The 14,177-nt window shown below is 36.9% G+C and overlaps 1 protein-coding gene across 1 annotated transcript; it reads right to left on the bottom strand.

The window, feature by feature from the left end:
- Nucleotides 1-470: 470 nt before the first annotated feature.
- LOC132161163 (phosphoglucomutase-1-like) lies at nucleotides 471-12,785 on the bottom strand. The gene is made up of 11 exons (XM_059571006.1): nucleotides 12,499-12,785; nucleotides 7,836-7,998; nucleotides 7,609-7,752; nucleotides 7,375-7,500; nucleotides 7,075-7,265; nucleotides 4,209-4,363; nucleotides 3,953-4,068; nucleotides 2,887-3,022; nucleotides 2,604-2,787; nucleotides 1,662-1,796; nucleotides 471-1,163 (listed from the first exon to the last, which is right to left on the bottom strand). Exons 1-11 carry the CDS (start codon nucleotides 12,742-12,744, stop codon nucleotides 1,074-1,076), a joined length of 1,686 nt encoding a protein of 561 aa, XP_059426989.1. The 5' UTR covers nucleotides 12,745-12,785; the 3' UTR covers nucleotides 471-1,073.
- Nucleotides 12,786-14,177: the final 1,392 nt, after the last annotated feature.

The raw sequence follows: 14,177 nt of genomic DNA, 5'->3' as shown, positions 1-14,177 counted from the left end.
GAATAATATTTTGAAGAATGCTTGTAACCAAACAGTTGACAGTAGTCATTGACTTCAATAATATTTTTTACATACCTTGTAACAATGGCTATGGTCAACGGCATGGTTATAATGGTTAAAAACATTCTTTAAAAATATCTTCTTCTGTGACCAACAAAAGAAAGAAACTCACATAGGTTTAGAACAACTTGAAGGTGAATATATAATTAGATAATTTTAATTTCTTAGGTAAACTACCCTTTAAGGTAAAAAAATAAAATAATAATAATAATAAAAAAAGTGCCAGATATTATACTCATCATGAGGTTTTGCCATATATTGTGTTGTTAACAAACTCCATGAGGCAAAATATCATCAAATGTCAAAAGTCTCAAAAGTGTCCAAAAACAAAGAATATATTGAACTTAAGTTTTTATCCGTGTGATGATTTTTTTTTTTTTTTTTTTTTGCAGCGACCAAACCGGTAATAATTCTTTGTTAAAGGCTTTTATTTTGACCAGATGCCATCACCCAGATTTAGGTTACACAGAAGACTCTTCAAAAAATAATTTAAATGATGGTAATCTGAGCTTTTAAGTGTCAGCTCCCACTGAAAGACACTTGTGCTATTTGCGGTGCTAATTTAAAGGCAGAATATATTTTATGCAGGTTTCCTGCCTTTAGGATTCTTTATCCACTAATAACACACTGTAGCATAATAGTTACCACTTTAAGCCTCAAATGAAAGACGAACTGTGTATATGAATAAAACATAGCTGTTGTTTTTAGAACCCAAATATGATAGATCTAGCAGACACAGAGAAAAGTTAAGCGCTTTAGTCCCAATGACAAATCAAAGTGCATGAAAAAAAGCATGAGTTCCTGAAGAACAAAATCACAAGCTATTCATTGTATAGAATTTTTTTATACTCTCTATTTATATAGATAGATATAGATCTTTGATTGTGCATGTGGAACACTAGAAATGTGAGACTTTCTAGAGGATACACTGAACACATAATAACTGGGGTATGAAATGATAAAGCAAGGCATTGCTGCTAGTCTGGATCAGGTGAATATGGGCTCTAGGATAATTATGTGATCACAGTTGGAGCGGTGCGGCCCGTCTTTTCCTGTAGCTGAGAGATCCTCAAGGCAATGTCCACCAGAGGAGCCAGCATGACCTGTTGAGACAATGTTAATAATCTAAACGAGGATAGAAATGTTACAAGTGCGCTATAAGGGAACCACAAAATGAGAGAAATACAATAGGGACTTTGATTTACACTAAATGAAAACAGACGGTCCGAATGTACTGTTGTAGTAAAAATGAGAATCCTTTTCTTCTATAGTAATTCAAGACTCAAAACTCAAGATGAAAAGAACTGCTGGAACTAAAACGTCATCACAGCTCAATTCTAAGCTTGTCTGAAGTTGATTCTTTAAGACAGATTAATACTCTTGTGATCCAGTTCGAGCAGATAAAATTGAGCGAATTGGATCTTTAACAATATGTGTAAGGATGAGCATGTCAAAATTGATTACTACTACAGCTACAACAGATTTACTTCAAAGAAAAAAATCTAAAATAAATACATAAAAATAAATAAAGATATAACATTTTATGTAAAATTATACTGTGGTGGGTGAACATATTTTGTGAAAACTTTTGACCGGTTTACCTGTGGATCATGATAGATTTTCTGAGAGTCGTTCTCATAGCTGTCAATGTAAAGCCTGATGGTTGCCCCAGCACTGCCTGTCCCGCTGAGACGGAAGATGATACGTGAGCCATCAGTGAAGATGATCCTCAACCCCTAAAAAAGCATGAAAACAGGAAACGGGGATGAGGTGTTTTGGAAAGCATGCACAAATTTCTATGAAACGGAGAAAGGTGTTTAGATTAAACGCTTCCAAGACTGTTCGTTTGGATGGTGTTTTCATGAGCTCAAACACAAAGGTCATGATGAGGCTATTCTTTCAACAACAGTTATGTAGATTATCAGTAATTTCATCACCGAAATCATATCAACGAATATCTACGTATTGATGTCATTTCAGTATTTGATGTTTACAAGAACGGACAATCAGCAGTCATATAAAGGGATAAAATATATGAAATATTTTATTTTCTGAGTAGAAACAGTTGACTTCTGAATAATGTTATTGAAATGCATGACTGTTTAAAAAACCTTTAACAAATTCTTATTTCAGATAAATGAATGAAAGGGAATAAAAATTATAATAAAAATCACATATTAGAATGATCACGTGACACTGAAGACTGGAGTAAAATCAGCTTTGCCATAACAGGAATAAATTACATAAAGAAATAGCTCTTTAAATAAGTGGTAATATAAAATTATCACAATGTATTTTTGATCAAATATTTTTATTTTTAGTAAATGAACAATAATAAAAATATATATATAATTCCATCTAATTCTAGTTCTAATTATAGATATGAACAAACGCACATCAGAACATCTAAGTGACCCGAAATCTACAGGAGAGCTAATTAAAAAAACTAATTATGCAATGGGCTGACCATATGAGCATTAATCATGTATGTTTAATTCTATTATGTTATACTATTATTATAGTTTTGTGTACGCCTGACTCACCTGTCCTTTTGAAACACTGCCATCGACAGGGTCTGTGTACTCAAAGTTATCAGCCTTCTCCACTTCATATGTTTTATCTCCTGAGGAGAACTTCTGCCCAACAAAGGCTTTATCAAACATAGTCGTCTGTAAGTGATCAATCATCTTATTAGCAGCATCTGAGTCCACCTCTTCATAGTCATACCTGAAACAGAGATTTGGGACAAAGTCTGGTGACTTCCACAAGTCTACCAGCAGAGGGCAGGCAAGCAACAGAGATCAGCATGTCGCTTATTGCGGTTACCTTGTGAAGAAGTTCCTTCCAAACCTCTGCCAGTGCTCTTTCATGATGTCCTCAATGCTCTGCTTGTGAGTGGCCAGGATTGAGAGCCATGCGAGAACTGCCCACAGACCATCCTTCTCCCGGATGTGATCAGAACCTACCAAAAAACAGGACTTTATAAGGTCGTCTCATGAGAAATCAAGCTTTCTTTCATATTTTGAGAGGAAAGAGCTTGACTTACTATGAAAAGATCATGTAAGTGGTGGTGAAAAACTAATTTATAACTTTATTAGCTTCATAAGAGAAGAATTGTTGAATGAAGTCATTAATTTAGTTTTCTATGGAAACAAAGAGTATTCTCATAGCTTCATATGATTACAGTTGAACAAACTGGTGTCACTTGGGCTATTTTATCAATGTCCTTACTAACTTTCGGGGCCTTGTACGTGTCAGTTGTGTTGCTGTCTATGCAGGATCAGAAAGCTCTTGGATTTCATCAAAAATATCTTAATTTGTGTTCCGAAGATGAACATAGGTCTTATGGGGTTGAAACGACATGAGGGTGAGAAATTACTGACAGAATGTTCATTTTTGGGTGAACTGATCGCTTTAATATAAACTAAAAATGTTTGTATTTTTCACAGATAAAAAATTTAGTGCACAATTAGATCATGCCAATTTAGGCCAAACAATTGCCAAGTAATGCTTATTTTTTGTTCACTGTGTGGTGTAGAAGATGGAAAAAAGCAAAACAAGGTCAGGTCAAAGTATATGAATAATTTTGATCCCAAATTTTACTGGTAGTCCACTGTATGAATTATTTTTTGGTATAATACGTCACAATTCACTTTATTTTGCTATACTCACTTACATTTATGAATTATAGTGTCCTGCATCCACTAGTAAAAAAAATACATAAAATAAAAATCTGGTGTCTGATTAATTTTGGTTTGACTGTGTTAATTATTTAACCACTAATTTTAATACCTAAAAAAATGCTTTTCAGCATAAAACCTTTAAGCAGGTTAATAGCGAGTTAAAATATCCTATTTGTCTGAATAACACCAATGGTTTCATAGCTACTCACCAGTACCAAAGCTTTCTTCACCACAGAGGGATAAATTGCCAGCATCCATCAAGTTTCCAAAGAATTTCCAGCCTGTGGGAGCCTCATAAAGTGGCATCTTCAAAGCTTTGGCAACCCTGTATGACAAAAAAAAATTATATATTGCTCTAAAGTTTATGAGATACTATGGCGTGTGTAGTGCACACTTGTTACACTTACTGATATAGTTAAACATAGGGCTAAATCATAAAATATAAGTGAGCTTAGATGATCATACTTGTCCAAAGCCCCGCTGGTGGGCATACTGCGAGCCAGACCCTTCACGCCAGTCTTCTGGAAATAAGGAATGGATTTAATGTTGGCACCGATGACTGCCACAGAGTCTGAGGGGTTTACAAAGAATCCATGCTTACCCAGAACCATGTTACGATCCTGCAAATAGAACAGCAAGAAGGGAAATATGATGATGAGGTTTAATTTATTGGCTGATTTTAATTGCATAATTAAAAGCACAAGTACTGTTGAAATATTTGGAAGATATTTTGAAGATTTATTCAGCAAGAATGCATTAAATTGATCAAAACTGACAGTAAAGACGTTTATAATGTCATGAAAGATTTCAATTTAAAATAAATGCTGTTCTTTTGAACGCTATACAGGTGCATCTCAGTAAATTAAAATGTTATGGAAAAGTTCATTTCAGTAATTCAACTCAAATTGTAAAACTCTTGTATTAAATAAATTCAATGCACACAGACGGAAGTAGTTTATGTCTTTGGTTCTTTTAATTGTGATGATTTTGGCTCACATTTAACAAAAACCCACCAATTTACTATCTCAACAAATTAGAATACTTCATAAGACCAATACAAAATTTTTTTTGTGAATTGTTTGCTTTCTGAAAAGTATGTTCATTTACTGTACATGTACTCAATACTTGGTAGAGGCTCCTTTTGTTTTAATTACTGCCTCAATTCGGCGTGGCATGGAGGTGATCAGTTTGTGGCACTGATGAGGTGGTATGGAAGCCCAGGTTTCTTTCACAGTGGCCTTCAACTCATCTGCATTTTTTGGTCCCTTGTTTCTTATTTTCCTCTTGACAATAGCCCATAGATTCTCTATGGAGTTCAGGTCTGGTGAGTTTGCTGGCCAGTCACTCACACCAACACCATGGTCATTTAACCAACTTTTGGTGCTTTTGGCAGTGTGGGCAGGTGCCAAATCCTGCTGGAAAATGAAATTAGCATCTTCAAAAAGCTGGTCAGCAGAAGGAAGCATGAAGTGCTCCAAAATTTCTTGGTAAACGGGTGGAGTTACTTTGGTTTTCAAAAAACACAATGGACAAACACCAGCAGATGACATTGAACCCCAAATCATCACAGACTGTGGAAACTTAACACTGGACTTCAAGCAACTTGGGCTATGAGCTTCTCCGCCCTTCCTCCAGACTCTAGGACCTTGGTTTCTAAATGAAATACAAAACCCGCTCTCCTCTGAAAAGAGGACTTTGGACCACTGGGCAACAGTCCAGTTCTTCTTCTCCTTAGCCCAGGTAAGACGCCTCTGACATTGTCTGTGGTTCAGCAAATTCCTTGACACATCTGTGTGTGGTGGCTCTTGATGCCCTGGCCCCCAGCCTCAGTCCATTCCTTGTGAAGTTCACTCAAATTCTTGAATCAATTTTGCTTGACAATCCTCATAAGGCTGCGGTTCTCTCGGTTGTGCATCTTTTTCTTCCATTCAACTTTTTGATAACATGCTTGGATACAGCACTCTGTGAACAGCCAGCTTCTTTGGCAATGAATGTTTGTGGCTTACCCTCCTTGTGAAGGGTGTCAATGATTGTCTTCTGGACAACTGTGAGATCAGCAGTCTTCCCCATGATTGTGTAGACAAGTGGACCAAACTAAGAGACCATTTTGAAGGATCAGGAAACCTTTAAAGGTGTTTTGAATTGATTAGCTGATTGGAATGTCACCGTATTCTAATTTGTTGAGAATTGGTGGGTTTTTGTTAAATGTGAGCCAACATCATCACAATTAAAAGAACCAAAGACTTAAACTACTTAAGGCTGTGTGCACTGAATTTATTTAAATCGTTTCACAATTTGAGTTGAATTGCTGAAATAAATGAACTTTTCCACAACATTCTAATTTATGGAGATGCACCTGTATACATCAGTGAATCCTGATTTTTTTCTTTGTACATAAACGTATACACACACACATATATATACATACATACATATATATATATATATATATATAAGCCTATTTGAATGATTTCCAAAGCATTATGTGACTGGAAGGAAGACTGGAGTAAAGGCTACTTAAAGGGACAATAAGTAACTTTTTAGGTATTTTATTATCTAAAATCAATATTTTTATTCATAAATATGCCCTCAATGGTGTACAAATACCTATGCCAATGTTTAAACTAATCCTCGTAAATGAAGAATTTATTATCTTTATATACATGGGACAGGTAGGTCGACGGAGGCTTCCATGTAGTTCCGCCATCTTGCAAAACTATAATAGCAGAGAGGGACAAAAAGTACTAAGCCAACGCGTTTCCACAACGCATTTTCGGTCAGAGCCAGAAACGCAGGTGCAGAGCAGTGAGAGGCGCTTGAAACTGCACCGGCAAGTTTAAAAGTCTGGATTGCATTCTTATTATGGACCATACATATGCCGCGCCACAGGAGAAGAAAACATCGTCGCCAAAACGAAGTGCTATTAGAAGACATCCTGTCAAAGCTTTTTGGTACATATCGCCTACCGTAGATGCAACGCGCATTTGAAAAAGCGAGGCGCTGGAGAGCAAAATTAGTTTGAATGCAAAATACAATTTCACCACTAGATGGGAGTAATTCCTACTTAGAGTCCCTTTAATATTCAGCTTTGCCATCAAGGGAAAAATTAAATTTTCAAAGATATTAAAATAGAAAACAGTTATTTTAAATTGTTACAATATTTCCCAATATTGTGGATTTCTCAATTTCTCTGTTTTTTAATCAAATAAATACAGTCTTGATGAGCAGAAGAGAATTTGTTGCAAATATTTAAAAAAATCAGAGTAACCCCTAACTTTGAACAGCAGTGTGTATGTGGTTATAAACTTCAGATATAAACTTTTAGACTTACACCGTCACCATCAAAAGCTGCTCCAAAGTCATATTCACCTCCCTTCATAGTGTTGACCAGGTCAGCAGCATATGTTAAGTTAGGGTCGGGATGGTGTCCCCCAAAGTCCTCAGAGGGGACACAGTTAACAGCAGAGTTAGCAGGCGAGCCAAGTTCTTCACACACAATCTTCTTTACATAGGGACCCATTACTAGTGTGAAGAACACAGAAAGATTCAATCTTCAGTTGCTTTGTATACCATTTATGTAACTATTGTTTCAGAGAACTTATGCATGTTTTTGTGGGAATAAAATCCATACCTCCATGCATTGCATCAAGCCGAACATTGATATGATTGGGTCCTGAGAGCAATTCTTTCAGAGCAGCAAAATCAAAGATATCTCTCAGCATCTCTGCATAGGATTCCACTGAGTCCACAATTTCAACTGCAAAATACACAAGACTGTTAACCATACTGTAGACACAATCAAATATGACCTGAAAAATTATTTTATGTACTGTAACTGGAAAATAGTACAACTCAAAAATGGTACCAGTAAAGGGCTTGAACGTGTCAACCTCAAAGGTCTGCTTGCCAATGGTTGAGAGGTCCACCTTGAGCTCAGGGCAGATGTGATATTCCTGGAGGCTCTTGCTCATCTGAAAGATTTTGTCTGTGATGCCCTCTGGTGCAGGACCTGGGAAAGACAACCCGATTCCCAGTTCAGTACAGTGTTTAATCCTTCATTACTAATTACTAATTCATGCATGCATCTCTAACCTCCACTTGATATGTTGTACTTGATGCCGAAGTCTCCATTGGGGCCGCCAGGGTTGTGACTGGCTGTCAGGATGATACCCCCAACGGCTTTGATTTTTCGAATCATGCAGGAAACAGCAGGTGTTGACATAATCCCATTCTGACCAATGACCAGCCTGCCAATCTAAGACAACATGGACGAGACAAGTGATGATCAACTCATGATAAATATAATTTAAAATAAAAACTCATGTTGAAGGGTATGTTAAGAAATACACTCATAAACTCTGAACCATAAGAGACAACAACCCGGACTTTTCCATTGAGTTCAATTTTTACATCACATCAACCCTATTGATGTGTTCTTGTGATTTATAGGTCTTACTCTACTAGACACTGAAGTTAAATGTCTTCTGTTTGTGGATGATCTAGTGCTGCTGTCACCCACAAAAGAGGGTCTACAGCAGCACCTGGACCTCCTGCACACCTTCTGTCAGACATGGGCTTTGTCAGTTAACCTTAAAAAGACTCAAATTATGATATTGCAAAAAAGGGCCAGTAACGAAAACCAACATCACTGTTTCAAATGAAACAACATGCCCTTAGAACACACTAAAAATTACACATACCTCGGAATAAACTTCAGTAACACAGGTAGGGCTGCAACTAACGATTATTATGATAATCGATTAATCTGTCGATTATTTTTACGATTAATTGATTAATCGTTTTATGTACTTATATTTTAGGTTTTTCCATTTTTCCCCCAAGTAAATTATTAATAAATGGTCTTTATCATTCAGCATAGATTTAAGAGATTTTAACCATTTTGCACTGTCATATCCTCATCAAAAATATACCTGGAGTTGTTTTATTGTGTTAGTAATCCTTTGTCGAACTCTTCTGCAATCAGAACACTGACCCATACTCTAGCAAATTTCACAAGGAGATTTCAAATAACGTTTTCACCATGTCAGTCCTTAGACCTCCTAAAGTAGTTTAACATCCCGAACAAAGCTTATTAAGGAATCTTTCAGAACATATTTTCACGAAGAATAAGGATAAAACAGAATAAAATTGCAGTGCATTGTATTTTATTATTTACTGGGAAAAAGCTTTATAGCTTTTGCTGTGAAATTGTAAACAATCCTTCAAAAAAAGTGCCAATGGCATGAAACCTGAATGGAACTCACAATTTAAAGTAAAATCCATCAGAAGGTTGTCCAGAAAAAAAAATAGGACACACACAAAAAACCTGCTGTGTGAAAAAGAGCAGTGAATAATACTTAGAAAAAAAAGTGCATTTCAAATATCTTTAAACATTTACCTCTCTCATTCAGTCATAATTAGGTTGCACGACTGAATTTTGAACTGGTAAACGACAAACTGATCACAGAACATGTTTGTAAAGCTTTAAATGTTAACTGTTAAAAAGCAATGTTATCAGCTTTTTTGACTAAACATTTGCAAACAACATTGTACTGGAGAATCTGCACAAATGAAAGTCTTCGGGGCCGTTCACAAATCGCGCCTAAAAACGCGTGGAAAACGCTAGGCGCACCGCTTTCTCCTTCTTTCCAAAGCGCTCGCGCAGAAGCGCCCCTGAGGCGTCTGCCTTTGCTAAGCAACCATGACGCGCTCTCTCCTTGAAGACGCGGAAATTTCAGCAAAGGATAAATGGATTTGCAGCTCAAAAAAATCGCTTGCAGTAGCTCTGCTACTAAATTTATTTCAAAATGGAAATCCATATACAACTATGATCAGCTGTTCCTTTCATCTTGACTGAGCTTTTAATGTTGTTACGGGAAAGGATGAAGCTGATTGGTTAGTTCTTGTCACATGACCCGCGGTGCGGTTGCTGCATTCTGAAAAGTTGAAATGTTTTTAACTCGATGCGGTGCGGTGTTGGAAATAACGAACTTGAGCGCGCAAAAGACGCGATATGTGAACGTCCCCTTAAACAGTGCAGTAGTGCAGAGTTTACAGGTTACTCTTCTTTTTTAAAGGCTCAATGTAAAGTACTCCCACATCACGCTGAATGCTGCAGACATAGACATTATATGACGTCTATGGCTGCAGAGACGCTGTTCGGGAAGCACGTGACATAAAACAAGGCCAGCTATTGGCTATTCGCTACTTCTCCTTTTGTACTGGCTGAGTAAAACCTCCGGTGGCTCATTACTGCCACACTTTGGTCACCGCAGATTTGAAATATGCACGAAATGAGCCGCTTACGGCAAATAAAAGTTATTTAGCAACGAATCGATGACTAAATTAGTTGACAACTATTTTAATAATCGATTTTAATCGATTAAATCGATTCGTTGTTTCAGCTCTAAACACAGGAAACTTTAACAAGGCTGTGAACGACCTGAGAGACAAGGCACGAAGAGCTTTTTTACGCAATCAAGAAAAATATAAAACTTGACAACCCAATTGGAATCTAGCTAAAAATAATCCAATCAGTTATAGAATCAATCGCACTCTATGGATGTGAGGTCTGGGGTGCACAAACACCCAATAGAGACTAAGCAGGCAGAATTCAGTAATAATATTATTTGTGTACAACGAAAAACTCCACACAATGCCTGCAGAGCAGAATTAGTGCTGTACCCACTAATAATTAAAATCCAAATTAAAAAAAAAATCCATTCAATTCCATGCGCACCTAAAAAGCATAGAAAAGTCATACTGAGACCCTCCACCATAAAGCTTTAAACTACCAAGAACTGAACCCAGAGAAAAGCCCCCTCAGCCAGCTGGTCTCAGAACTAACTTTACAATCCAAAACCCCAGCTAGACTAAATCAAATCATTAAAACACAGAAAGATAAATATCTGAAACACTGGACAGAAGCAACAGCTCAGCAAAGTAAATTAGAATGCCATCTGTCTTTAAACAGAGAATATAAATTGGCAGAACACCTCAACACAGTGACAGACCCTAAACTAAGAAAACTCCTGACCAGTTACATACTCAGTGACCATAACCTCACTATAGAGACAGGCAGACACAGACAGACGTGGCTAACAAAAGACAACAGATTGTGTCCACACTGCACACAACATGAAGTGGAAACAGAACTGCACTTTTAAAAAAACATGTCCTAATTATGCACAAATTAGGGAAACTTTCTTCCCTCAATTCACAAACAAGCACAAAGACTTCAACCAGATACGACAAAAGGACAAATTGCCATACATTCTGGGAGAAACCTCAAGAAGCTCCAATTTAGCTGCAAGGTACAGTATGTCAAGTCCTGCCATAATAAAAGGACAAGCAGCAGAACAGAACCACACATCATATCTGGAAGAAAACACGGAACAACACACATAAACTGATGTGACAGGATCCAGTCCTTTTACTGTTTTATTATTAAAATTGTTATTAGTACTAAATAGACTCTATATGCTAGATACTTCTATTCTTATGTATATTTGGGGTCATTTTTTATTTAAATCTTGCTATGCTTTGGCAATGTAAAGATACGTTTTACCATGCCAATAAAGCTACTTGAATCTTGAATCTATGGACTGAATCTATGGACTGTTACACAACACTGCATTGCCGACAGGACATGGCTGGTGCATATTCATAGAATAAAGACCTAGTGCTTAAGAAAGGAGATGCACTGTGTGTTTTCACTCAATACAGCACTGATGTCTTGTAGACTAGATACGTGACTGAAGGCACGCCTCCTTCACATTATGGTCGCTACAAGACTGCTTGTTAAAGAAATCCTCACTGCCTTACAAAACGCTCCTTCAGTTTTTTACTTTCTAAATTAAATGCGCTCTGCAACATGATGAGACAGGTTGTTGTCAAAACGCATTGGCTCCTGCTTTTGGGTCTTTGAGTCTCAAAACAGTTCAGCTTAAAATATCACGAAGCTCGTTTGCATCCAGTCCAATTCATTTCTGATCGATTTTATTTTAACAGCTTGATTTAAAGAATCAGAAAAAGATTCTGCGATTAATTACGTCACGCCCGGTCACGCCCACAGACGGTACGAAAAAAGGTCACGCAGGCGCATTTACGTCATCTATTCATCCCCGGCATAAAGAAAATGTTGTTATAGTGACATATTGTTGATACATGTTGTGAACTCTACACAAAGTTGTATATCAGTGATGTCATATTTGTATTGTTTGCATTCATAACAATAATAATAATAATAAATGAAGTTATAGTGCTTATTGAGTTTTTGTTGATTCTGTTTCGTCAACAAAGTAAAATTGGCTGTATTTTGAATCGGTCTATTGACTTGAGAACCGCACAGACCGATTCAGTCCGATTTGCATACAAATCGCTGGTTCAGAAAGGTTTTGCAAACCGATTCATTAAAAAGATCCGACTTATTAGAATGAATTGTTTACGAATCGATCAATCATGAACAATTATGATCAAGATTATTCCCCTGCGACAATTATTATGTAACGTTTATAAATGTGTATGCAATGTATTTTGCCAAAAATGTAACCTTGCTGTTTGTTCCATCGAGTTTTGAAAGAATGCATAGCAGAGCACAGTTGCAACTGAAGTAACAGTTAACATTAACCTCTTTTGCAATAAATTTGAATGTGTCATGACTCTGGACAGAACCACCCGTTCCTATTTAAGGAAATAACTTTTGATACACATTACTTCTGCATTCAATTACGCGCCGAATTCGGCCAGTACTAACCCCATTAGCTGCAGCAATCTGGACGATCAGCTGAATAGCGTCTTTCATGAAGAAGCGTCCATCTCCTCCCACTACCAGGGTGTCCTCCTGCCTCTCAGCAGGGTCAACGATGGAAATAATACTCTGGATAAAATTCTCCGTGTAATGCGGGTTCTGCTGGAATACAGTCACCCTCTTCCTCAACCCGCTGGTTCCGGGTTTTTGGTCGGTGTACGGTTTGGTCTTAATAACAGTAATTTTCACCATGTTGCAGCAGCAGTGAGTGCCTGTCACTATCCGAGTGACCAGCGGTATGTAGTCTCTCTCAGCCTCAGACTTCACGCCCACTGAGATTGCAAACTGCCAATAAAATTCACTGAAGAAGAAGAAGTCACGCCCACTGAAGGTCTGGCTACGCGAGACTAAGCGGGATGTAGCTAAATTATAAGGCTTGTTTGAGATGCACATTGCCTCGCCTGAAATGTAGGCGAGAGTAGGCGGCTGCATTAAGGGGAGGGGTCAAAAAAGACCTTTAAAGTCGGACACTTCCTGATTCTCGCTGTTTTGTCGCCTGCAAACGTCAGCAATGGAGCCATATATAAGGTCTAATACCAGAGCGTACAAAACCCCAAAACAAGTAAATCATAAAACTATGTTTTATGCTCTAAATGTATCTTGTATCATATTAAAAGTTAAGCAAACAAGCAATATTTGAACATCAGAGGGCTTGTAGATCGAGTGATTCATCGTTTTTATGTCTGCACGGAATCTCAATATTTATATCAATATGAACATTTAAGCTCTTAGTTGTACAGTACACGTAACCACCAAATGGTCTTGTGGGAGAAAATGTAGGGGCCCTGTGAAAGTACAAGTTGGGAAAGCTGGCACTCTTGGTCAGAGTTTTGTTTGTCTATTGCATCAAGTTTCACCCAGAATTCATTCAGAACAAAGTTTACATTGATGCAAGGTTCGCATGTTTTCATGATATTGCAGGTTTCTCTAAAAAATACAGGTTAAAAGTCAAGCTGGAACTGTGCCTCGAATGTAAGAGAAAAAAATGATTTTTATACAAAAATCTCTATCAAAACTAAATAATACATAGGGTACATATTGAACGCAAAGTTTTAAGAGAAGTTTACTTTGTTGGTGAGAGAGATGGAGTTTAAATACTCCTCACATGTCATGTGACCTTTAGTGTCTTGTTCTACAGTTACAGTAGTGAAAGTCAAAGGGCAAAATAATTGATTGAAAGTTATAAATAGAACCTTAAACCTACATGTGGTGCTAAAGGCCAAGGGCAAATTAAAATTTAGGTCTGTGTGTATAACACTTTGGAATTTGGGTTGTATGTTTGCCCATAATCTTAATGCCAGATTAATGGTTAAAAATAAAACGTTGTATTTATATTGCTGATGTTAAATTGTTACATAGGAATTGTTTCATAGGAAACCAAACTGATATAACATGTAATGTGATTGGTGACCTCACATTATGGACTGGGGTGAATGTACAGAAAAAAAAAATTCTTCCACAAAAACTGTCTACAGAAAAGATATTAAATCATTGTGTGAACTTTAAAATAACTGTTATAATTTAAATAACAAACAAATAAAAAATAATTTACTGATAATATTCACAATAACAATTGAAAATAATTGCTTTATTTACAATATAAAAAAATAATATCATGAATGTAC

The sequence above is a fragment of the Carassius carassius genome, chromosome 17, assembly GCF_963082965.1.
Source record: "Carassius carassius chromosome 17, fCarCar2.1, whole genome shotgun sequence".
Taxonomy (NCBI): Eukaryota; Metazoa; Chordata; class Actinopteri; order Cypriniformes; family Cyprinidae; genus Carassius; species Carassius carassius.
This window is presented reverse-complemented; position numbering and strand designations above follow the sequence as displayed.

What these genes read in the sequence shown, in the direction of transcription:
- LOC132161163 (XM_059571006.1), bottom strand. Translation starts at nt 12,744, where the DNA reads ATGGTGAAAATTACTGTTATTAAGACCAAACCGTACACCGACCAAAAA. An exon ending in CACGTTCAAGCCCTTTACTG is followed by an intron (nt 7,501 to 7,608) that starts GTACCATTTTTG and finishes TGTATTTTGCAG; the next exon opens with TTGAAATTGTGGACTCAGTG. An exon ending in CAGCTTTTGATGGTGACGGT is followed by an intron (nt 4,364 to 7,074) that starts GTAAGTCTAAAA and finishes TTCTATTTGCAG; the next exon opens with GATCGTAACATGGTTCTGGG.